Source organism: Artemia franciscana, chromosome 8 (assembly GCF_032884065.1).
Source record: "Artemia franciscana chromosome 8, ASM3288406v1, whole genome shotgun sequence".
Lineage (NCBI taxonomy): Eukaryota > Metazoa > Arthropoda > Branchiopoda > Anostraca > Artemiidae > Artemia > Artemia franciscana.
The window spans coordinates 2,871,570-2,896,024 of record NC_088870.1 but is presented as its reverse complement, the minus strand read 5'-3'; the positions used below and the strand labels follow the sequence as shown (position 1 = coordinate 2,896,024).

The 24,455-nt window shown below is 35.4% G+C and overlaps 1 protein-coding gene across 1 annotated transcript in view; it reads left to right on the top strand.

The window, feature by feature from the left end:
• The window catches only part of LOC136029880 (biotin--protein ligase-like), a gene marked incomplete in the record, with an annotated part of 100,159 nt that overhangs the window by 25,675 nt on the left and 50,029 nt on the right, over positions 1-24,455 (top strand). The window contains 3 exon segments of the mRNA XM_065708359.1: positions 10,414-10,653; positions 16,594-16,710; positions 20,513-20,648. Coding sequence (XP_065564431.1) covers positions 10,414-10,653; positions 16,594-16,710; positions 20,513-20,648 — 493 coding nt within the window.

Below are 24,455 nucleotides of genomic sequence, written 5' to 3'. Positions count from 1 at the left end.
CAAATTCCTCGATGGGAAGTTCCCCCAACATATCCCCCTCTTGTCAACCCCTCCCCCAACCAAAAAAATCCCCCTGAAAACGTCTGTACACTTCCCAATCAGCATTACTATATATAAGCACTGGTCAAAGTTTGTAACTTGTAGCCCCTGCCACCGGGACTGTGGGGGAGTAAGTCGTCCCCAAAGACAGTTACAAGGTTTTTCGATTACGTTGAACAAAATGGCTATCTCAGAATTTTGATCCGTTGACTTTGGGAAAATAATTAGCGTGGGAAGGGGGCCTAGGTGCCCTCCAATTTTTTTGGTCACTTAAAAAGGGCACTAGAACTTTTCATTTCCGTTAAAATGAGCCCTCTTTCAAGATTCTAGGACCACTGGGTCGATACGATCACCCCTGGGGAAAAAAACAAACAAATAATACAATACGCTGAATCTGATGCTGTGATTTTCGTTAAGATTCTATGACCTTTAGGGGGTGTTTGCCCCTGTTTTCTAAAATAAGGCAAATTTTCTCAGGCTCTTAACTTTTGATGTTTAAGACTAAACTTGATGAAACTTATATATTTAAAATCAGCATTAAAATGCGATTCCATTTTTCGATTTTTCGATTTTTTTTATTCCATTTTTTAGAGTTTTGGTTACTATTGAGCCGGGTCGCTCCTTACTACAGTTCGTTACCACGAACTGTTTGATGAAAAACTCACCATCGCAGGAATAAAACGGAACTTCCAGGGGCTAATATAATTTTAAAAAATCATTTTCACCATAGTAGAAGTACAGTGGAATTTCTGGTAATTTATGGTGCACTATGAAAAATTCACCTTAGTAGGAACAAAATCGAATTTCTTGTAGCAATTAATAAACTTTGCAAAAAATAGATTTACGGCAAGTTACGAAAATTCACCATAGCAGGAATAAAATCTATAGAACATTCCTAATCGTCGCCTAAAATCATCCGATCATCATAAGAAAACTGTTCGAAAGTAAAAATGTAGAATTCACCATAGCAAGAATAAAATGGAGTGTCTGGAAGCAATTAATAAATTTCGAAAAAGAAATACGTTTACGGTATCAAACAGTTCATGATAGCGAACTGTAGTAAGGAGCGACCTGGCTCAATAGTAACCGAAACTCTAAGAAATAGATTTAATACCAATAGTTGCATCAAACGAATTGCATTTTTATGCTGATTTCAAATATATAAGTTTCATCAAGTTTGGTTTTACCCATCGAAAGTTACGAGCCTGAGAAAATTTGCCTTGTTTTAGAAAATAGGGTAAAACTCTCCTTAGAAGCCATTAATCTTAACGAAATTCACACCATCAAATTCAGCGTATCAGAGAACCCTAATGTAGAAGTTTCAAGCTCTTATCTACAAAATGTGGAATTTTATATTTTTTGCCAGAAGACAGATAACGGATGCATGTTTATTTGTTTTGTTGTTGTTGTTTTTTTCCAGGGGTGATCGTATCAACCTAGTGGTCCTACAATGTCGTGAGAGGAATCATTCTAACGGAAATTAAATTTCTAGTGCCCTAAAGCGATCAAAAAACTGGAGGGCACCTAGGCCCCCTCCCACTCTCATTTTTTCCCAAAGTCACTGCATTAAAATTCTGAAATAGCCATTTTTTTCATCATAGTTGGAAAACCTAATAAATATGTCTTTTGGGACGACTTTATCCTTCACAGTCCCTGGGGGAGGGGCTGCAAGTTACAAACTTTAACAATTATTTACATATAGTAAGGGTTATTGGAAAGTGTACAGACGTTTTCTGAGGGACTTTTTCGTATTGAGGGGGGGAGGTGAGTTGGGGAAGGGGGTTACGTGGGAGGATCTTTTCATGGAGGAATTTATCATGAGGGAAGAGAATTTCCATGAATGGGCTGCAGGATTTTCTAGCATTATTTAAAAAAAACAATGAGAAAATAAATAAAAAAGAATTTCAGCTGGAAGTAAGGAGCAGCATTAAAACCTAAAAAGAACAGAAATTATTACGTAAATAAGGGGGTTCGTATCCTCCACAATACCTCTCTCTTTACGCTAAAGCATTTTTAGTAATTTCAATTATTTATTCAGTGGCCTTTGTAATTCAGGGGTCATTCTTAAAGAATTGGGACACAATTCAAGCTTTAGTGTAGTGAGGTTTTGACGAGGGGCAAACCCCCTTATATACGTAATTAAAATACTCAAATATAGACGTTCGTTACGTAAGTTAATTCGTAAGTTGCTTATATTTATTACTAATAAAAACATTCGTAAAAAAATAAAAACTTCTAGTTGCCTTTTAAGTCTCCCCCGCCCCTTTTTTTTTATCAAAATCGTCCGATCAAAACAATGAGGAAGCCATTTAGCCAAAAAAAAAATATTCAAATTTTGTTTTAATTATTCATGTGCGATGAGCCAAAATCAAAACATATATTAATTCAAAAACATTCGGAAATTAAATGGAAAAAAGTTTTTTTGACTGCAAGTAAGGAGCGACATTAAAATTTAAAACGAACAGAAATTATTCCGTATATGAAAGGTGTTGTCCCCTTCTCGACGCCTCGCTCTTTACACTAAATTTTTGTGTTTTGAGAAAGAGTCAAACGTTAGCGTAATGAGCCAGGCGTTGAGGAGGGGACAACCCCTTTCAATAATGGAATAATATCTGTTCATTTGAAGTTTTCAATGTCGCTCCTTACTTGCAGTTAAAAAAAAAATATTTAATGTTAAGAAAAATTCGCCATCGCAGGAATAAAATAGAACTTCTGATAGCGATTTAAGTTTTAATGCTGGTCCTTACTTTCAGCTGAAAAAACTTTTTCATATTTATTTTTTCATTGTTTTTGTTTTAAATAATGCTAGAAAATCCTGCGCCCCCCTTCATGAAAATTCTCTTACCCCATGACAAATTCTTCCATGGAAAAATTCTCACACGTAACTCCCCTCCCCCGCCCATCCATGAATATGTATGTACATTTCCCAATAACCATTACTATATGTAAGCACTGGTCAAAGTATGGAACTTGCAGCCCCTCCCCTGGGGACTGTGAGGGAGTAAGTCGTCCTCAAAGACATTGTTATTAGGTTTTTCGAATATGCTGAAGAGAATGGCTATCTCAAAATTTTGATTCGTTTACTTTGGGCAGAAATTGAGCGTGGGAAGGGGCTTTGGTGCCCTCGAATTTTTTTGTTCACTTAAAAAGGGCACTGGAACTTTTAATTTCCGTTAGAATGAGCCCTCTTTTGACATTCTATGACCACTTGGTCAATGCAATCACCCCTAAAAAAATAAATAAATAAAAGATCACCGCTGGAAAAAAAAACAAACAATAAACACGCATCCGTGATCAGTTTTCTGGCAAAAAAAATTAGGAAATTCCATATTTTTGTTGATAGGAGCTTGAAACTTCTACAGTAGGGTTCTCTGATATGCTGAATGTGAAGGTATGATTTTCGTTTAGATTCTATGACTTTTAGGGGATATTTCCCCCTTTTTTCCGAAATAAGGCAGATTTTCTCAGGCTCCTAATTTTTTATAGTTTAAATTGAATATGATGTAACTTATATATTTAAAATCAGCATAACAATTCGATTCTTTTTATGTATTTATTAGTATCAAAATTCCATTTCTTAGAATTTCGTTATTATTGAGCCGGGTCGCTCCTTACTACAGTTCGTTATCACGAACTGTTTGATTTGGGATGCTCGCCATCTAGGGAATAGTTCTGTCTTGATGTGTTCTGCAGAAGATATTTATAATTGTGAAAATTAATCCAACAATGAAACATTCTTATCATAAACCTTTAAAAAATATGCATAAAATAAAACGCCCGCTTGACATTGTGAAAAAAAGTGTAAGCTTCTAGTTACAAAAGCACCAAATTATCTGAGTCTGTAACAGAAATTTATTCCTTTTTTGAAAAGATATCATTTTAATGAATATTCCGCTAGAAATTCTTTCGCTCTTCTGAAAATATCTGAAAAATTTGTTTCCGCTTCTCTGACATGATGGTCGAGTTGATGGGCTGCCTTATTGTTTTTTTTCTAATTTTAGAATGTGTTCGTGGCGAAAATTACAATAATTTATATCTACTTCAAATTAACGGTTTGCATTGACAAGCTTCCCATTTCAATATTTGAAAAGCCAGGAATAAAAACTGTGATTTCTAAACGTACAGAAGGTTTTACTGGCCCCTCAGCTCGTACTGTTGCAAGATATGTAATTACAGAAAAGAAAACGAAGGTTAAGCGGCTTAAAGCTGAACTCCAGAAAGTGAATGCTTCCTAGCTAAATGATTTGGGATCCAGTAATCTGACGATAATGTAGATACTGCTGAACAAGATGACTTTCCCAGCCTGATAGTAGGAGGTGATAACATTGAAGAAACTGAATATACTGACTGCAGTATTGATAGTGATAGCAGCTTGGATTTAAACTATCTAGACCTTGACAGCGATAAAGAGAACTCAGTACCAAGAGAAAGAGGCTTCTCTAGTGAACTATTGGCTCCTGAAAGTGTCTTCGAAATCTCACGAACTTTTTGAAGCTATCTGAAAGACAGATAGTCTTAGTCTATCCATCACAAATAACATGAATGTTCAATGAAATAACACCATTATCATAACAGAAATGAATTGTGCCCGGAAAGAGCCACTGCGCGACACCTTCAACCGAAACGTTTTTGACGTAAAATCAAAGAGCTCGGACTTCCCAGCAATGAGTGGTCCATTGTGGAAGTAGTCATTGAGATTTTTAGCCCGTTCAAACAGGCAGGGGTGATAGCTAGTGGGTATGATTATGTTTCGACAAGCGAAGTTGTGCTGATGATTAAAGGACTCCATTTATTTTGTGTGACTCCGGATACTATTACCATAGCTGAGACGAGACAGTCAATGTCCTGAAGGAATTGTTAGCTGCTCAGTTCAGGAGATATTTTTCGGCCAGTCCTAAGTTTGATGTGCTTCTCTTCACAAGAGCTGGGTTTTTGGAACCTGCAGTTTACGAAAAAAATTAGCGATACGGACATAGATTCAGCTCCGCCAGTGCATCTCTTTAATTCTCCAGCAGTTCATTTCCGAACAGAGAAATACAGAAGAGATCACTCAAGCCAATAGAGCTCCAAATCATTCCCAGTTGACGTCGCTTCTTTTAAGGCAGGGAATAACCAAGACGGATAACCGATTCCAGATCAAGAAGACATTTTGTTTGCTAAGTTTCTCAGGACGACTGGGCTTTGGATGATATTTTTAAGTCTAGATGTTAGCGAAATAACGACTGGTCGCGTAGCAGCAAATATTATCTGGACGAACGAGAAAAAAGTTCCGATCTTCTTGGTCGAGAGAGGAAGATCAGGAAAAAATAACACCGATTCAGGACAGCGTCGCCTATAGTAAAGGGGCATAAGACTTCAATGTATTATTGTTATTTTTTCCCCAGAGGCACTTCATATGGAAGAGATGACCGAATAAACTTCAGAGGGGGCTCATTCTATTGGAAATCGACAACTCCAGTGCCTTTTTTAGAGTAAAAAGTGATTGGAGAGCAACCAACCCCCTCTCACGCTCTTTTTCCCCAAATCCGATCAAAACTTTGAGATAGCCACTTTTCTAAATAGTCTAAAGGTCATATAACTATGCCTCTGGGGTTGGCAGTACTACCGTTGCCCCTGGGAATGGGCTGTAAGTTATACAAGTTGTCCGAAGTTAACATATAAGGTTTTTTATTGGGAAAAGAGGTTATGTTTCATTCTGTGTCTCCTAAAAGGCTTATTTTCTTAAGAAAAACTTGAACAAAATGTCGAGAGGGATGCTTGCTTGTTGTCTAAGAGAATATCAGCAATATTTAAGGAAGGGATGAGGCTATTAAGTTAAAAGTTTCAAGGTCAGTTGAGGGGACGTTTAAGGGGGATTGGAGGGAAACCAGCCTCCTCCTTGCCGTTCTCAGGTATCCCTTCTGCTCAACACTGATAGAAATTCTGGAATTGCTTCTGAACTACAGGTCTTTAGTTTGATATGGCTCTATAATTTTCTTTGAAAGCCTTCTTTTTCGGAAAGTTTTTTTTTTAGTTCATTCTGACTTACAGTGAGTAGAAATTACTATCAATGACTGAGAGAAACCCAAAACGATTAAAGATTAAGAAGAGTAATCACATTAGACATAAATTGCATCAACAATCACATCAGACATCAAGAAAACAAATGTTGTTATGTACGAATAGATGAATTTTAAATTGAGCTGAAAATAAAACGAATAATCAATTCAAACTTAATATGAAGAGTAATTAAACTAAGGTCTACTGTCCCCTAAATCTACTAAAGCCTAGAGTGCGATTTGTGCTTTACTCGAAACGATTTGTATTTTGAAAAAAAAATGTAATTTTATAAATTATAACATCAACAACAACACAGCCCAAATAATATCACAGGGCTAATCGAGGTTTACAAGTAAGAGTGATGCTATCCCCTCCCTCTCATACCCACGTATCAGCTTGAGTGCCCTTTGTTTTTCATTGAAAACGATCTGTATTTTGAGCAGTGTGGTTTTTATTTGTCAAAACGTAAAAACAGGAAATATAATTGTCAAAATTACAGTAAAGTACTAATGAAAGTATAAAGTACTAAGTACTAAGACTGATTCTTGAAGTTTAATAATATTATTCCATGGAAGTTTCAGCAGTTTTTGAATTTTCGATATCTTTATAATTATAAAAGTGAAAGTGCTTAAAATGTATTTTGCTTTCTAAATATAAAAATGATGCTCGTTCATTGACGTCACATGACTCCTTGTCATAGGTTACGATAGAGTGTTGACTCTGATGATGGAACCGTAGTTTGGTTTTCAGAATCATTTGCATTCCCTTAGAGAAAGCCGGCATACCTATGGGAGGTACTGCAAGGTTAAAGCACTTACAAAAGGAGAAGCTTTTCTGTAATAGATCTTTCGAAACGTTAATAAATAAAGCGAAATCCTTAAAAAACAATAGGACTCACTCGCAGCTTTCATTAAAGGGGAAAGGCTTTTCAAACATTTTTTTTTTCAAATTCGTCTTTAAAGTTGGATAGAAAACTTAATCTCTTCAAAGGAAAAGTCCATTCGTTAAAGATGAAAAAAGTTTGTCTTTAATTAAAAAACTAACCCTTCCTGCAAGAGTGGATCCAGGATTTTATTTAGCGGGGGCGCAAAATATGTCACTCGGATAAATTCGCGAACAAAGATATACCAGTAATTTAAAGGGAACCTCAACAATTATACGCCGTAGTTAGGTTGTGGAAATGGTCGTAAATTTAATCTAAATCTGCTAATGGTAAAGTTCTACTAAATCTGTTGAAACTAAAATGATGTAAAAATATTGATACAAAAAACAGTAAGTTATAAAAACCACCCCGGCATAAAAAAATGAAAAGATGTTCAACCTCTACGAAAAATAGGATGTTTAATATGGCAACATGCTATTATCCCAAACTCTCCCACTACTTTAGGGTGCACGCGCCCCCCACCTTGATCAGTCACTGCCTTCCTGTCAATGAGCCACAACCGATTCGGAAGGAGCAGGATTTCCAAAAGTCAAGCATAGACAGCGCAAAAGTCTACCCCAGTCTCTGCTAAGGACGATTGCATGTAGTAAAAGTAGTGTTGTAACTGGTAAAAATGGGTGTTTTACATATTTTACCGGTATTTTACGTATTTGACCATTATCTTACATATTTTACTGAGATATTTTACTATGCATTGCAAATTTCAGTGCACAGAAGCCTGAAGAGGATGTCAGAAAAAAGATTGGATATGATTTTGTTTTGTGTATAGCTGTGTTCCCTAGTTTACACTAGTAAACAAACTTGGTAGTGGGTCGCAAAGATACTTCGCTATTGCCGTGGTAACCTAGATTCGAATCTTGGATAAGACAAATTATTTGTTGAAATGCGTAGACTTAGGTCTCTTGTTATCAAAACGATAAATTGTATTATAGTACAGGTAATTATAATTTAAAATGGTGAAATATTAGCTGAAATAAAATTACATTAGATCTGTGTTCTGTTAAAGACAAAAGGGGTAAGAAGCTTGATTGACAAACAAGAAAAAATTGATAAAATTTATAGTCAAGAAAAAAAAGGGTAATGTCAGTCAGAGGACAAAAAAAGAAGCACAATTATAGAGGCAGATATTTCGTCAGGGACTTCTGCCCAGCCGTCTTCAGTGGTGAAAAAATAAAGGAAAACTAATCTTTTGAAGTAACTCTAACTGAGCAGAAGAAAGACTGAATCAAATAAACCAAAAAACCAAACCAGAATAAGTGAAAGACTAATCACCAATAAGATTGGACAAGAATCCTCTGCTTAGTGATTGACTTTGCTAGTCTACTGATCTAATCTGGATTAGATCCAGTGGATTAATGGACAGATGATCTTAATTTAAAGTGAAGAAAAATTCTATCTAAATCCTTTAATTTTAAGCTATTGTAAATTGAGTTTATAGGAATATCTCCAGTATCTCTATTTAAAGCAAGGTCTCTATTTATGGATTTTTTTTTTAATTCAAATGCCTCCTAAAAGAATGTGGGAAGACATTTGCTTCAAATATTAAAGTCGCCTCATCAAAAAGAACCACAAAATCTGGATTTTCAACAATGTAGAGGGCCAAAGTAGAATCAATATCCTCATTTTGATTTTAAATTTCAAATCTCTGTGAAATCGTGTATTCCTGCCGTCTTTTCCTCGCGAGCCTGCGTTTATTCCGCGCCCTTGGAAAATACACCCACGAAATATTCCCCCTCCCCCGCAAAATGTACCCATGCGGAATATCCCCCCGCAGAAAATTGCCCCCTATTTTACCCTTGGATGATTCAAGGATTTTCATTCGAAGGAGGATTGAAATTCCTACTCTCCTGTTTAAGTCATTAGCAATCGTATTGCATTACCTTTAGTAAAGGTAAAGACCCACAAGGGTTCAATATATTAATATTTGTTCATTTATTTTTTCCCAGAGGCCCTTCATGTGGAAAGTGTGGTCGAATAGGCATTGGAGGGGGTTTAGTCAATTGGAAATCGAAAGTTCTAGTACCCTTTTCTAAGATTTATCATGCTTTCTGTTGAATTGCGAATGAGTTGTAACTGACTACAGTGTCTAAAAGTTTAATGGCCCTTATTTTTCAGTAGTTGTTTTGAAAGAATCTTCAGATAAATATAGAATTAGTTCTAAGGGAGAGACGATGGGAGTATTGAGGTAGAAATTGATATAAAATCCTCAGGGCCGTATCCAGGACTTTCGTTTAGGGGTAGAGGGGCTTAGGGGTAGAGGGGTATGATTGTGAAAGTGACTGAATGTTCCGCTCTTATGATCCCGTGCTTAGTTGGTTAAAGTCATCAAAGTTTTAGATACCTCTTTTTTAATTGTATTCGTTACTTTTACAAATAAGTGAAAAGTAACATGTATGTGATATGAGGAATGTGGCTGAATATATCTATTTAAACATGAAAGGCTGTTAGGGTAACATTTCGTTGGTTTAAATGTAAGGAAAAAATTACTAATAGGATTTTACTCCTAAGTAACGGTAATTTTTTTTATAAAATGAATGTCTGAAATCAGGCACAGTCCAATTGCTGAGGTATTATCCTAGGCACAAGATTGCCAAAGGGATAAACTAGACAATTAATTAAACTGATAAAACTTTAGATGAAGGAGCATTACCTTTTTTAAGCCCAGGAAAATTGGAATCATAAAAAGTTTCATTAAAAACTGTAATAGCTGCTTAAATAGAACTGCTCAACTTGTCTTGTGGCTTAAGGGCAACTCTAACACACCAATTTTACTCTGTATTTCCTAGGGAATACCTTATTTTACTAATTTCACCTTATTTTACCAATTTTATTTACCCCGTGTTTTTATTTTTTTGGTAATTTTACAACACTAAGTAAAAGCGTCGTACTAGACTTAACTGAAACCTAAAATTATACCTAATGAACGCATCCCTCCGGTACCGTTAATATCCATAAGTTCTATGGCTCAAGCTCCCTTCTTGTCCCCCCCCCTTCTCTCTGTCTTTCTCTTGTTTCACGACATGTTGTTAACTTTCATTAGTTTGCTGATCGGAGATGTTAATTTTAAATTTTATTTCTTTTTTGTGTTCTAAGTATTGTTTTGGCTTGATCTTTTTTGGGAAGTTAATCAATTTTTCCTTATTGGAAACCAAAAATCAAATGAATTTCATCTACTATGAAATATTTGTTTATGAATAGAATCATACCTTCCCGGACACAATTTCAGCCATTTAATAGTTTCTAAGTTACACGTGTTTTGCAATTTTTCGGAGTTCACGAGTAGTCAGTGTTCTAAAACGGGAATTGTAAAGGTAGCAACTTCAGAAAGCCTCTTAAATGGGTAGTGAGAAGCCAGTTCTGCATCTTCACCATTTATTTGTTTTATCTTTCAGGTAGAAAGGTCGTTGTGGCAGAATGTCCAAGAGCTGAAGAAAATCATTAGAGAGACTTTGTATCGCTTAGACATACAACTAAATACTGATGACTATATCAACGCTTTATGCCCGACTCCTTTACATCTATTTGGTGGCTATTCTAGCGGTCTTGCCCTTACTGGACTAAGAAAAAAGTGGCAAATAGACGACTTGAGTCAGGGGGCTGGTTCTAAATTTGACTGGCCCAAGTTTAGTCAAGTTAGTTGGTTTTATTTTAGTATAGTTTTTTTTTTTTTTAGTCGGACTCATTTCTGCTTTTCCCTCCAACCGTTTCAGGATAGGTTGCGATTTGACCTTTTTTTTTCTATATTTTTGTTAAATAGACCTTGCAGTCATTCTCACTTCAAATTTCAAGTTTTCAATTAAAATTGTTGGTTTCTTTTTATTACATTTTTTCGTTCTTCTTCTCTCTCCTTTCATTTTTCGTTTCTTTGTTCTTTCTTTTGATTCTCTTGCTTTTTATTTGTTTCTTTTTATTGTGAGTGCTAGCTTTTTTTTCTCTTTTTACCTTTGTATTTGTTTGTTAGTTCGGAGCTAAAGTGAAATGGTTTAGTAGCTTAAACAGTAATTGATTTTTTTCTTTCTTCTTTTCTCTTCTTTAATTCTTCATTTTTTTTGTTCTTTCTTTTTATTCTCTTGCTTTTTATTAGTTTCTTTTTATTTTGTGTACTAGTTTTTTTTCTGTTTTTTTTTACCTTTGTATTTATTTGTTAATTCGGAGCTAATGTGAAATGGTTTAGTAACTTAAACAGTGATTTCTTTTTTTCTTTCTTCTTTTTTCTCCTTTAATTATTCGTTTCTTTGTTCTTTCTTTTTATTCTCTTGCTTTTTATTAGTTTCTTTTTATTTTGTGTACTAGTTTTTTTTCCTCTTTTTTACCTTTGTATTTATTTGTTAGTTCGGAGCTAGAGTGAAATGATTTAGTAAGTTAAACAGTAATGGTATTTAGGATCACTTCAAACATTCAAAATTTATTAGATTTTCATTTAAAGACTTTTAATACATTTGGGATTGTTTTCGTCATATATGGAAACAGTCAGAAACTGAACAAAAGAGAGAAAAAGCTTAACAAAGAAAAGCAACGGCCTTGCTTCATAGCATCAATACCTAAGATATAAAATATATCTAATATATAAAAAATATAAATATATAAAAATATAAATATAAATATAAACTGAGCAGACTCCTATTTTCTTCTCATAAATATATAGATAAAATATAAATATAAATATAAACTGAGCAGACCCCTCTTTTCATAAATATATAAATATAAATATAAACTGAGCAGACTCCTTTTCTTCCCATAAATATATAGATAAAATATAAATATAAATATAAACTGAGCAGACTCCTCTTTTCTTCTCAGTTTCTAAACAGAAAAAAAAAAAAAAATCAAAAACACAGAGTGAAGCATATATTGTCAAGATAGATGCTGTTGTTGTCTCACCTACCTAATTTCGGTAAAAGTGAGTCTACGCAAGGCTGTATCCAGGGGCCTAGGGGGCTCAACCTTCCCCCCGAAATGTTTGTGCAACTCGTAGAAATGTAAAAAAAATGAATATAGACAAATTTTGATGTGTTTAAAAAAAATTGTACCCCCATCCTCCCAAAAAAAATCCCGTATACGTTCTTGTGTCTACGCTACCGTTCCGTGTCAGTAACAACTGTTTGCAACTAAATTCTTTACACGCGAAAACACAATAACCATATTCACAAATTACAAGTTACAACTATTTTTACGGTATATAAAATATTATATTCTAATGCACAAAATGTAAAAAGTATACGGGAGCTAGATGTACTTTATTAGGGCAAAGTTAAATATTGCAGCAAACTTGGACCCGTCTGGCCGGTACATTATTGCAGAAGAGACTTAAACTCTGTTCCTACGTCATCAGTTGAATGTCCTAAACTGTTGACCCTCAAAAATTTTCGAATTCCATTTCTCAAGACGAATTTTTTCTCAAAATTAAAGAAAAAAGCAACAACAAGAAAACGATGCTCCTTAACGGAAATATCAATAGATATTGTATTATTAAAACCAACTTTATCTCTATTTCCTGAAACACGATCTTTGTTGTTAGTTATTTATGCACCATAAACCGTATGCACCATATAATATATATGCACCATATATAAAAGCTAATGCTTTACTACTTTTTACAAGAAAAAAAACGAAAACAATCCATGTTGTCTATTTTGACTTGCTAAGGCTACGTTACTTTTCCTTGAGATATGACATCTATCTTTTTTTTTATATGTATTTGAAAACAAATTGATTCTATTTATATCAGCAACTGATTGCTGCGTAAACACTTTATTAATAATCGCGAAACTACTGAATTGCGTTCCATTATCATTTATAACCATTGAATGAACAATTGTAGAACTACAAATTTTCTCGGTCCTATATTATGTCTTAAACGATTGAAAAGGTTGACCAATTAGAACAAGTATTTAACTCCTCCTTCCTGAGAGGAGCGAGTTTTACAGTTCTTGCTTTACTAGTCACTCTTTGTGATAGAGGGCAATGTAACGTCGATAGAGGGCAATGCAATGCATAACGTCGATAGAGGGCGTTGTAATAGAGGGCAATGCAATGTAATTATCTCGAGTAACGGAAATGTAAAACCTGATAGTGCCTGGCCTGTAAAGCTTTAATTAACTTAATTAAGTCAATTAACTGGTTAATTAATTAAGTTAATTTAACTTAATTAACTGGCCTTGTAAAGCTTTAATTTCTTAATTAACGTCTCCTTGGTAGGGAGTTATTCTCCTACCCAATATCAAGTAAATGCCTCTGAACATCATCATTCTTGTGTCCATCTGGTCCATGGTACTTGCCTCAAGATTTTCGATCCGATTAGTCGAAACACAAAAAAATGACTAGTTCTCCGCTAAAAATTGACCATAAGAGTTGAATTGAAAGGTCTAAGGGTCCACTTTGTGCCTTCAGTTATACAGATAAAAGTGCGTGCGGTGCTGGTCTAGTGGTGGTGCCTGGTGGTGGTGCTGTTGTTGGTCTAAGTGTCCTGTTTGTGCATCTATCGACGCAGATTTAAAATCCTTATGGAAGTCCACATCAAACAAGATGCAGCATGCCTACCCTCCTGCTAAAAGTCTAGCGAAGGAGAGAGAGGAAGGTTGAAGGGGTAGGGGCCCTCTTTATGCCTCATGTTTCACAGTTCATAAATCGTTGCGAGTTATTTGACAAGGTTTAACATGCCCATCCTTCTGCTAAGCAATTGGACATGAAATGGGGAGTGTCGAAGAGGCTATCGGCTCACTTTGTTTCTCCAGTCAGGCAGATTAACAGTTCCTGTATTATTATGTTACAGAAAAAGTGCGGGATGCCCACATTTATCCCGAAAAGCTGATGGAGGGATGGGGGAACGCTTTTAGAGGGGTATGTTTGGTCATCCAATCATGCAGATTGTAACTCCCTCCGTGATTTTGCTATAAAAAAAGTGCAACATGCCTACCCTCCAGCAAAAATTTGTCGGTTGGAGTTCGATGCGGCTTTGGAATGCCCCTCAAAAAATTTAATTGTCAGTTATACGACTTGAAAATCCTTGTTTAATTCAGGTTCTAACTATGGACAGCATATCAGTCTTTCCGCTAAAAAGTTGACAATGAAAAAGGGATACTAGAAGGGCCAAGAGCCCCTCTACTTCATGTCTCTAATAATATAGATTGAGAATCTTCATATTTCCCTACTTCAAGCACGATGTAAGATGATTACCTTTCTGAAAGAAAAAAAATTCATTTGGACAGAGCGGAGTGAGAGAAGAGCAGAGCGAGAGCAGAGCAGAGCAGAACAGAGCGGGGTATTAGAGAGGTCGTGACCCCTTTTGTACTTTTTAATAATACTAATTGAAAATAATTGCATGATATCGAATAATGCTAGGTGCAGTATACGTACCTTTTAACTAAAAAGTTGGCAGTTGTCTTTTTAACTAAAAAGTTAGCAGTTGTCTTTGAGTTTTTTTTTTTTTTTGGGGGGGGGCTGTTAAAGAGGGCAATGGTCCACATTCGTCATCCAGTCATGCTGATTGAAAATCCTTGCAAGATGTAACTTCAAATAAAGTGTGACATGGCTACTTTCTGCTAATTAAATAAAAAAACAAGTTTTTTTAACTGAAAGTAAGGAGCAACATTAAAACTTAAAACGAACAGAAATTACCCCGTATATGAAAGGGGCTGCTCCCTCTTCAACGCCTTGCTCTTTGCACTAAAGTTTGACTCTTTCTCTCAACTCTACTTTTTAAAACAGTAAAAAGTTTAGCGTAAAGAGCAGGGCATTGACGAAGGAGCAGCCCCATTCATATACAGGGTAATTTCTGTTCGTTTTACGTTTTAATGTCGCTCCTTACTTTCAGTTGAAAAAACTTGTTTTTTTTTATTTAATTTCTGAACGTTTTTTTTTTTTAGTTAATCCAAGTTTTGATTTCGGCTCTCCACAGATGAATAATTAAAGCGAAATTTGCATATTTATTTATTTGGCTAAATGGCTTTTCCATAGTTTTGGTCGAATGATTTTGCGAAAAAAGGAGGGGAAGGAGGCCCAGTTGCTCTCCAATTTCTTGGGTACTTAAAAAGGCAACTAGAACTTTTAGTTTTTACGAACGTTTTCATTAGTAAAAGATATAAGTAACTTACGAATTAGCTTACGTAACAAACTTCTATGTTCGTATGTTTTTATTACGTATATGAGAAGGTTCGGCCACTCGTCAATACCTCGTCAATAACTCTTTGCATTAAAGCTTAAATTTTGTCCCCTGAATCACAAAGGCCGTAGAATAAATAGTTGAAATTACTAAAAATCCTTTAGCGTAAAGAGTGAGGTATTAGGAGGAGGTGAACCCCTTATAAGCGTTATATTTTCTGTTCGTTTTAAGTTTTAATGCTACTCCTTACTTCCAGTTGAAAAAAACTTTTTCATATTTATTTTCTCATTGTCTTTATAAATAATGCTAGAAAATGCTGCGCCCCCTTTATGGAAATCTTCTCCCCCCATGACAAATTCCTCCATGGAAAATTTCCCCCACATAGCCCCCTCTTCTCAACCCCCCCCCCTCCCAACCAAAAAATCCCCCTGAAAACGTCTCTACATTTCCCAATAACCATTAGTATATGCAAACACTGGTCAAAATTTGCAACTTGCAGCCCCTCCCACGGGGACTGTGGGGGAGTAAGTCGTCCCCAAAGACATAGTTACAAGGTTTTTCGACTATGCTGAATAAAATGGCTATCTCAGAATTTTGATCCTACTACTTTGGGAAAAAAATGAGCGTGGGAGGGGGCCTAGGTGCCCTCCGACTTTTTTGGTCACTTAAAAAGGGCAGTAGAACTTTTCATTTCCGTTCGAATGAGCCCTCTCGAAAAATTCTAGGACCACTGGGTCGATACGATCACCCCTGGGAAAAAGAAAAAAAAACAAAAACAAAAAAACAAACAAATAAACACGCATCCGTGATTTGTCTTCTGGCAAAAAATACAAAATTCCACATTTTTGTAGATAGGATCTTGGAACTTGTACAATAGGGTTCTCTGATACGCTGAATCTGATGGTGTGATTTTCATTAAGATTCTATGACTTTTAGGGGGTGTTTCAGAGATTCAGATATTCTCAGGCTCGTAACTTTTGATGGGTAAGACTAAACTTGATGAAACTTATATATTTAAAATCAGCATTAAAATGCGATTCTTTTGATGTAGCTATTGATACCAAAATTCAATTTTTTAGAGTTTTGGTTACTATTGAGCCGGGTCGCTCCTTACTACAGTTCGTTACCACGAACTGTTTGAAAAAAAATCGATGTTCAAGTTTATTGATTCAATGCATTATTGATTCAATCCTTACTACAGTTCGTTACCACGAACTGTTTGAAAAGTTAGTGGAAGTATGGAGAGAGAGAAGGTACCATTAGCCAACTTTGACTCCGCAATCCACATTGAAAATTCTTGATTCTTGTTTAAAAATTTTCAATATGCCTTTATTTTTGGCAAAACGTGGTTGATAGAAGGGGTGCACGGGCGAAGAGGGTGGAGTCATAGGTCCACTTTTATTTTGCAACCATAATTGTAGTCTTCGTGCATTTCATGCATTCTGATTTGAATAACTATTTTAACTTTCAGTCTCACATCATGTTCTGCCATGAGGGAACCCCGGATCAAACAAGGCAAGGAAGGAGCCGTGGTACCTCCGATAGCTTCCAAATCACTTTTATTCGATACCTTCGACTCATCTTCAAAGTCATTTTATAATTTCCGTTTGATAAAACCCTCTTCCGATATTCTAAGACCATTTGTTAAATTCTAGCAGCCCTTGTGGTTGCAGTTTTAGGGTAGTGTAGGGAAGAGGTAGACAGATTCTGCCAAGCATGCAGGGCAATATCTGCTCAGGGATGTAATTTGCTATGGGTGGAACAACTGCCCCCTCCAGACACGAGTTTGCCCCCTCCCCAGATCTCAGTTTGTCCCCTCCCCAGCTAAAATTTAGTTTTTTGCAAAAAAAATCTTGTCAAAACTAAGATAAGCCTGCATAATTCAAGTATCCAGTGAAACAGGTCATTTTCTTTTGTTTATCTTTGCCTTTATGGTAATATGTGGATCATTTTTTAGTTTTCGCTATCATATTCACTTGATTTGGGAAAATTGGCTCCAAATTCCCCCCCCCCCCAGGGTTTTGGCGAAATTATGCCACTGTATCTGCTCGATCTCCTCAGTGTTGGATTCAGTGTATTGCACTAGGCTTTGTCAATTAAGTTTTAAGGCCTAGAATGGTATTACATCATCAGATTCAGCATATCAGAGAACCCTGCTGTAGATGTTACAAGCTCCTATCTTCAAAAGTGTGGAATTTTGTGTTTTTTGCTAGAAGAAAGATGACGGTTGCGTGTTTATTTGTTTGTTTGTTTTTCCAGGGGTGATCGTATCAACCCAGTGGTTCTATAAGTGCATTAGTTTAATTTCTTCATTTGCAGAACAAAAAGAAGGTCTTTGAAAACCTAAAATATTCTTAGATACAACTTCAGGATAATCAAAATTCAGTGGAGGCACAAGGTTTCCATATTTTTTTTTATCCGATTTACCGGTAATTTTTTTTTGTAAATCATTAATTTGCAGAAGTCAGAGATGTTTGCTCGAAACGTCTTTCGAAAACTCTCAAATACTCTTGAACTCAGTTCAACGTTGAGTTGAACTCAGTGATACTCAGTTCAAAAATTTTAGGCAAGTCAATTTTCCCTTGGAAATTTTTTATGAATCCTTCCAGATTATTTTCTAATATCTGAAGATGCATCTGACGTCATGATTTACATCAATTGAGCGTTGGATACGGAAGTGCCAGTAGGGATTTCTTTTAGCTACCTTATTACTCTATTAATGCCCTAAGCACAACGGTCTACTTTCCTGCTCCAACAGAAGTTTTTACCACTATAAGGGCATAGCCGTAAACGCCTGGGTGGTTGGGGAAACAGAGCCTTCACTAGAATTTTTGTAGGAGTGGGGCCAAGTTTCTGTATAAGAGCTTGATAAGGATCTACAGGATGTGTAAATTTGTACTCATAATGCATTATGATCTGATTAAACTCAACGAGAAAAACTCCAGCCCTCCCCCAAAGCCCATGCCTCCAAGATAAAGTGACAAGGACAGGATTTTGTCCTTTTTTATATTTCATAGTCGAATGTGGAACTGAAGATATGTTTCTGTTAGAGGGTCTGTTGGAGAGTTATCTCCAACATGTTTCTGTTGGGTACAACATATGTTTATGTCTAATGTATGTGTCATGTATATGTATATTTCATATGTTTCAGTGTATGTTGAACATATATACATATGTGTATGTCAAGCATATGTATATGTCAAACATGTTTCTGTTGAAGAGTTTCTATTGGAGAGATAAATACTGACAATAATAAACTGATTACCCGGAAATTAGATTTACAGGGATACTTCTTTTTCGCTGAGTACAGCAGTAGCCTATATTGTTTTTAACGCTAGAATTTTTAACGCCGGAATTTTTGTTTTTAACGCCGGAATTCTAAAAACAATGAGTTTTCATATCAACTGCGTCAAAAACTTTTTATAGTGATTCAAAATGCACAGAATTTGTTAAGTTTAAAGTTACACAACAGAAGTTATTAGCCAGAGGAAATTTGCATAATATTAGGAAAAGGAGGAAATATCCCCTTAAAGGATGGTGGTCTTAATAAAATTATACCAACGAATCCAGGTTATTCGAGAACGAATGGTCAAACGCTTCAGTCTACCATTTAAAAAAAATAAATACGAAACTTTGTAATTTTTCCGAGAGTCACGGGTATGTGGTTATCAAACAGTTCATGGTAACTAATCCGGAATGCAGCGGTAGCTAGCAGCCTAGCAAGACACGATCACGCCCCATAGTAACAACTAAAATAACCCATAGCTCCTAAAAATAGAGTCAGATCAAACTGTAGTAGCAAGGCTTTTTTTAATATTATAAAAAGCATGGAGATATAGGTATGTAAAATGCAGTAATTTTTCTAGGGGTTTTAAACCCAGAAAATATATATATTAAAGAACAAAATGTTGCCCATACTCAATGATATCCGGGTATATATTGGTTTGAAAATCAAGAAAAGTGGCTGCAACCATAATATTCTGCATAACGGCATCTTTATTTCTTTCTTTTTCTCCTCAGATAGCTTGGCACTGGAACATCGTAGAGAGTTTTTGAGTGGCTCATTTTAAAGGAAATTGATGTGGTTAAAAACCTTTTATAATTAAAAAAAGTAAACTTTTGAAATAAAATCAATCTTTTACGAAAAACATAATTTTCTTTAATCTTGGTTGCAGCGGTAGCTAGTAATCTAGTAAGAGATACACTAAAGAATGAACTTAACCCACAGTAACTGAAGTATTGAAAGGAATCTTTATGTAGATGATGACTATTAAAAAAATCTAACTAAGAAGCGACGCATCTCAAAAGTAACCAAAACTCTAAGAAACAGAGTCTTGATAACAATGGATACATTAGAAGAATCACATTTTAATGCTTATTCAAAGCATACAAAATTCATGAAGTTTAATGTTACCCATCAAAAGTTAAGAGCCTGAGAAAAATGGTCCAATTTTAAATCATTCCTAAAAGATCAAGTGACATTAATGAAAATCGGATTCAGCATGTGAAAAAACAAGGTTTCAATCTCCTGTATATAAAAATTAAAAATTTTAATTTTTTGCCTGAAGCAAGGTCACGGATGCGTGTTCATTTCTTTTTTTCCCCAGGGGTGATCGTATTGAACCAGCAATCCTAGAATATCGGGAGAGGGCTTATTTGTTCGAAAATCAAATGCTCTAGTGCCCTTTTTAAGTGACGGAAAATATTGCTGGGCAGCTAGCCCTCCTCCCACGCCTTTTTTTCCCAAAGTTGTTCAATAAAAATTTCCGTTGTCCATTTTGCTCAACATAGTCGAATGATCCAATAATTATGTCTTTAGGGATGACTTGACCCCCACATCCCCCAGGGGAAGCTCTGCAAACTATGGACTTTGCCTCTTGTTTACATATAGTATTAGCTATTGGGAAGAATACAGATATTTTTCAGGGAGGGGGATTTTCCATTCGGAGGGGAAGGGGATTATGTTAGAGGATCTTTCCACGGACCGAATTTTTCTCGGGGGAGGAGAGTCATTCGTAAATAATTGGATAAAAAGTTCATACTTTAGCGTAAAAAGCAAGGTAATAGGAAGGGGCAATTTAATGTTGCTGCTTACTTTCAGTTGAAAAAAACTTGTTTTGTTTTATATAATTCCTTCAAGAGCCATGTACAAACTTCAATACTGCCATTTTCAGAAGTGTATATGTTTCTTGATACTATGTAGAGGTGGAAAGGGGTGTTCTTTTCCTGTTTTTCTCCAAATGAGACTTTCACCAAAGTCATGCCTCTGTCAATCTTTTTCTCCTGACCATTCACGTTTTTTTTGTTCCTGGTGTATATTTCTATCTCTTGTATTTCTGTTATCGACACTAATTAGTTTCTGTTTTTCAATTAATTGTGTTGATTTCTAGGCTCTGAGAACAAAAGAACTTGGAAAATCTGTAATTTTCGGTGAGGTGGTCACGAGCACGATGGATATCGCTGAAGAAATCGAAGATGAAATTAACGGAATCATAGTGGTTTCGCACGTTCAGCTTGCAGGAAAAGGTTAGATATATAAAAAGGCGTTAATTAAACTACATTGTGCAGCTTTATATCTGCTTCAGGAAATACAACAGAAAAACTATATACAGATAGAGTTATGTTGAGGCAGACAGGCAAGGTTTTGCTTTTTTGAGTTTTGAGGTTTTGAGTTTCGAGGAGGCAGACAGAATGAGACAGATGAGGTTTTGGTGTGAAATTATTGGAAAAGTTGTCTATGAGTTATTTACGAGTTTTCTTTCAAGTTTTGCCACTAAGAATAAATTGCCTATACCTATTTTCTCAATCTACAAGACCCTTAAAACATTGTAGACCGATTATAACACAACGCAATAATAAAATATATAATATATAAAATAAATAAATTATAACCATCATAATTCTTATAGAAGGCCTGTTGTGAGTTAATTTCTGGATGAACTTTGACAGTAAACGAATTTACAAATACAATTTTCTATTTCCTCATAAATAGACAATTTCTTATTCTTTTAAAAGAAATGGATAAACTAATTTCTTTTAAAAATAGTATCTAGATTTGAGTTTTTTAAAAATATAGGATTAGTTCACGCTGTTTTTTCATCAGGGTCATCACTGAATACTACCGCTACTTCTACTGCTACTGCTAACAGCTCACTGCAGCACCATGCCACCTGAGGCCGACACAGCTACCCAGGCTCCTCCTCCAACAGAATAAATTCAGACTTTCACTCTTTATCCCCTTCCATGAATTTCCAGTTTCCTTGAATCCTTACTTATAATCTCTTCTCGCCCATTTGTGGTTACGTGCTTTTCGTTTGTTCCCAGATGGTTGGCCGAAAAGCACAACCTTTGGCAATCTTTCATTAAGGGCTATTTTTCAAATTAATCCGACAAATAGACTCCTGGAATAATGAATTACTGGATAAACTTTGACAATGAGTGAAATTTTAAACTTAATATTTTTTCTGAAAAAAAGAATGTGTAGTTTTTTAAAAAGAAAAGAAAAAAGCGTACCTTCAACTAGCATGTCTTCAAAATAGTGTTTACAATTTTAGTGTATCAACAATTAGAATTGTTACAGTCGATTCAATTTTTTCTCATCAGTATTGTCACTGAAAGCCATTTCTAAAAGTTTCAAGGAAACAGGCTCCTGGAAAAATAAGTTCCTGGACAAATTTTAACTGTTAACTGATTTCTAAATATAGCATTTTCTTTTTCAGGAAAATAAGAATGGAATAAATTAAAGTTTCTTTCAAGAATAGTGTTTGAACTTAAAAGTTTAAAAAGTTTTATGGTCGATTCCTGTTATTTTGTCATTAGTATCAGCCCTGGAGGCTACCTAAAAAGAGTTTAAGATAAATAAGTTGAAGCATCATTTTTGAAATCGCTCTTTTGAGAAGTGAATGCTTAATATTGAAATTTTAGTCTTAGCTAATTTTTTTTCTTGAAAAGAAGAATAAGCATTCGCTAAATTGTTGGGTGAAAGTGGAGAAAAACTGTTCGCCAGCTCAAAAACCTGTCGAGTTTAGAGAACAGAACTGTCAAAACTGAATTTGTAGTGCAAATTAAGCTCCAGGAAGGCTTTTTTCAAGCTCCTACAGCTACTCCTTCCCTACTTGTAAGGCTTGAACGTTTCTATAAGAAGTCTTACTGTTAAAAAGAAATTTTTCCTCTTAAATCCTCGGACGGCCTTGCAAAAGAGCGGCCTTGCAAAATCAAGTCGAAATCACTGTCTAGGTATCATTTTAGCGCTGGAGCTGAAATGGTCCTCTATTTTTGTGTATACCCGTTTGAGAAATCGATTGTGAGGGCTGTTTGGATCAGCATACTAGCAAACTTGAAGAGAAATTCAAAGTAAGACAAACCTTAAAAGAGCATTTTATTTTCCCGGACAATTTGTCGAGATTGATTTGGTTCACTTTGGCTTGAAGACGGTTGGTTCAGGACTAATAATTTGGCCTTCACCTTTTTACAAGCATTTTTGCTAAGAGGTTATTTTCTTGCGATTATACATAGTGTTGTGATAAGGATATTTCGAGAAAATTGTGTGCATTGAAGAGACCTTTTGAATTTCCAGTTTTAAAAGTTAGTCAGTGTTTCTGATTTTCTAACGTAATTGTAAAATGATTTTGAAATAACGAATATAACTCAAACAACGAATAAAAAATTACGAATATAACGATACAACTTGGAATTCGTGTACAGCTGTAGAATACCCTGACGAGTATAAGTTTCTTGAACATATAAAGTGCTTTTCTATAGCTGTGTTTTCGTGTGTTAATAGTTTTAGTAAAAATGGAAGAAAATCAGAATTTTTATTTTAGAAAATCCACATACAAAAGATATTTCAGTTAAAATGTTATGTGCGATACGACCTTCAAAAACATCTTCAGAAAAATAGCCCACTCAGATCCACGAATTGTTCAAAATTGCACTTTACAGTGACAGTGCAATAGACAGAACTGAGGAAGTTGAGGAAATAGTGAGAAAATAGCCCACTCAGATCCACGAATGGTTCAAAATTGCACTTTACAGTGACAGTGCAATAGACAGAACTGAGGAAGTTGAGGAAATAGTGAGAAAATAGCCCACTCAGATCCACGAATGGTTCAAAATTGCACTTTACATTGACAGTGCAATAGACAGAACTGAGGCAGTTGAGGAAATAGTGAGAAAATAGCCCACTCAGATCCACGAATTGTTCAAAATTGCACTTTACAGTGACAGTGCAACAGACAGAACTGAGGAAGTTGAGAAAATAGTGAGAAAATAGCCCACTCAGATCCACGAATGGTTCAAAATTGCACTTTACAGTGACAGTGCAATAGACAGAACTGAGGAAGTTCAGGAAAATCGTTAAGTTCTCAAGTCATTCTAGAATTTGAATTCTTTCATTTAAAACGGCTTTTTTCTTATTTGAAGCTGGGTAGGGGGGCTATTTGGGGCCTGGAGGGCAGATTAGGGGTTGGAGACGTTGAGTATTGACGAGTGGCGGTAGCTGGATTTGTTATTATTATTATTTTTTATTTTTATTTATCTGTTATTATTTTAATTCATGTTATTTTTGTTTTTCTTTCATTTATTTAGATATATTCATTTAGATATTTGATTTAGTAGGTAAGTATCTTGTTTAGACTTTCTTACAGCCGCAAACCCTCTCCAGCGAGTTCTCCCTCTCCCTCTCCAGCGAGTTTGTGTTATTTATTTAATTTTGAATTAAGTATTAAGAACAGTGTAATTGAATCAAACTGTTGGAATTGGTCAGGAGGAGACTTAACCAACCATGTATGTGTTTAAAAACTAGAAAAAAACGAGAATTATTTTTTAATGAAGAGATTTGCGTTTGCGTCTATGCAGTATTTGGTAGTAGGGGGGTGCCAAATATAAAAAAAAGAAACGTGGATGAAAAAGCAGTAGAAAATAATGTTCAAACCGTGATAGCTTAAGGTGTAGTTTTTCAATGGTGATATAGTATAGAAAAAACGGGTATAATATTCTAAAACAAAGCATTGGACAAAATAACCCACAAAATTTAAAGAAGAAAAAAATCCAAATATTTAGTCTACATGTTTTCAAACTTGACTTCTTAAAAAGAAAAAAAACAGAACTTGTGGAATAAAAGTACTGCTCGTGATCTTTGAGCAGGGCTGCTAAAACAGCTAACATCAGAGCTTTGTCTTGCAACTGAGGTCAACAAGGGCCAGACCAGCCGCTTAAGTAAAGAAGCCTCATCCGATATATTAAGACTTCGAACCATTTTGGTGTTCTGTTTTGTTTTAGTTTGACTCCTTCCCGAAGACACCAGCCCTTTTTGAAACATTACTTGCACGTGTA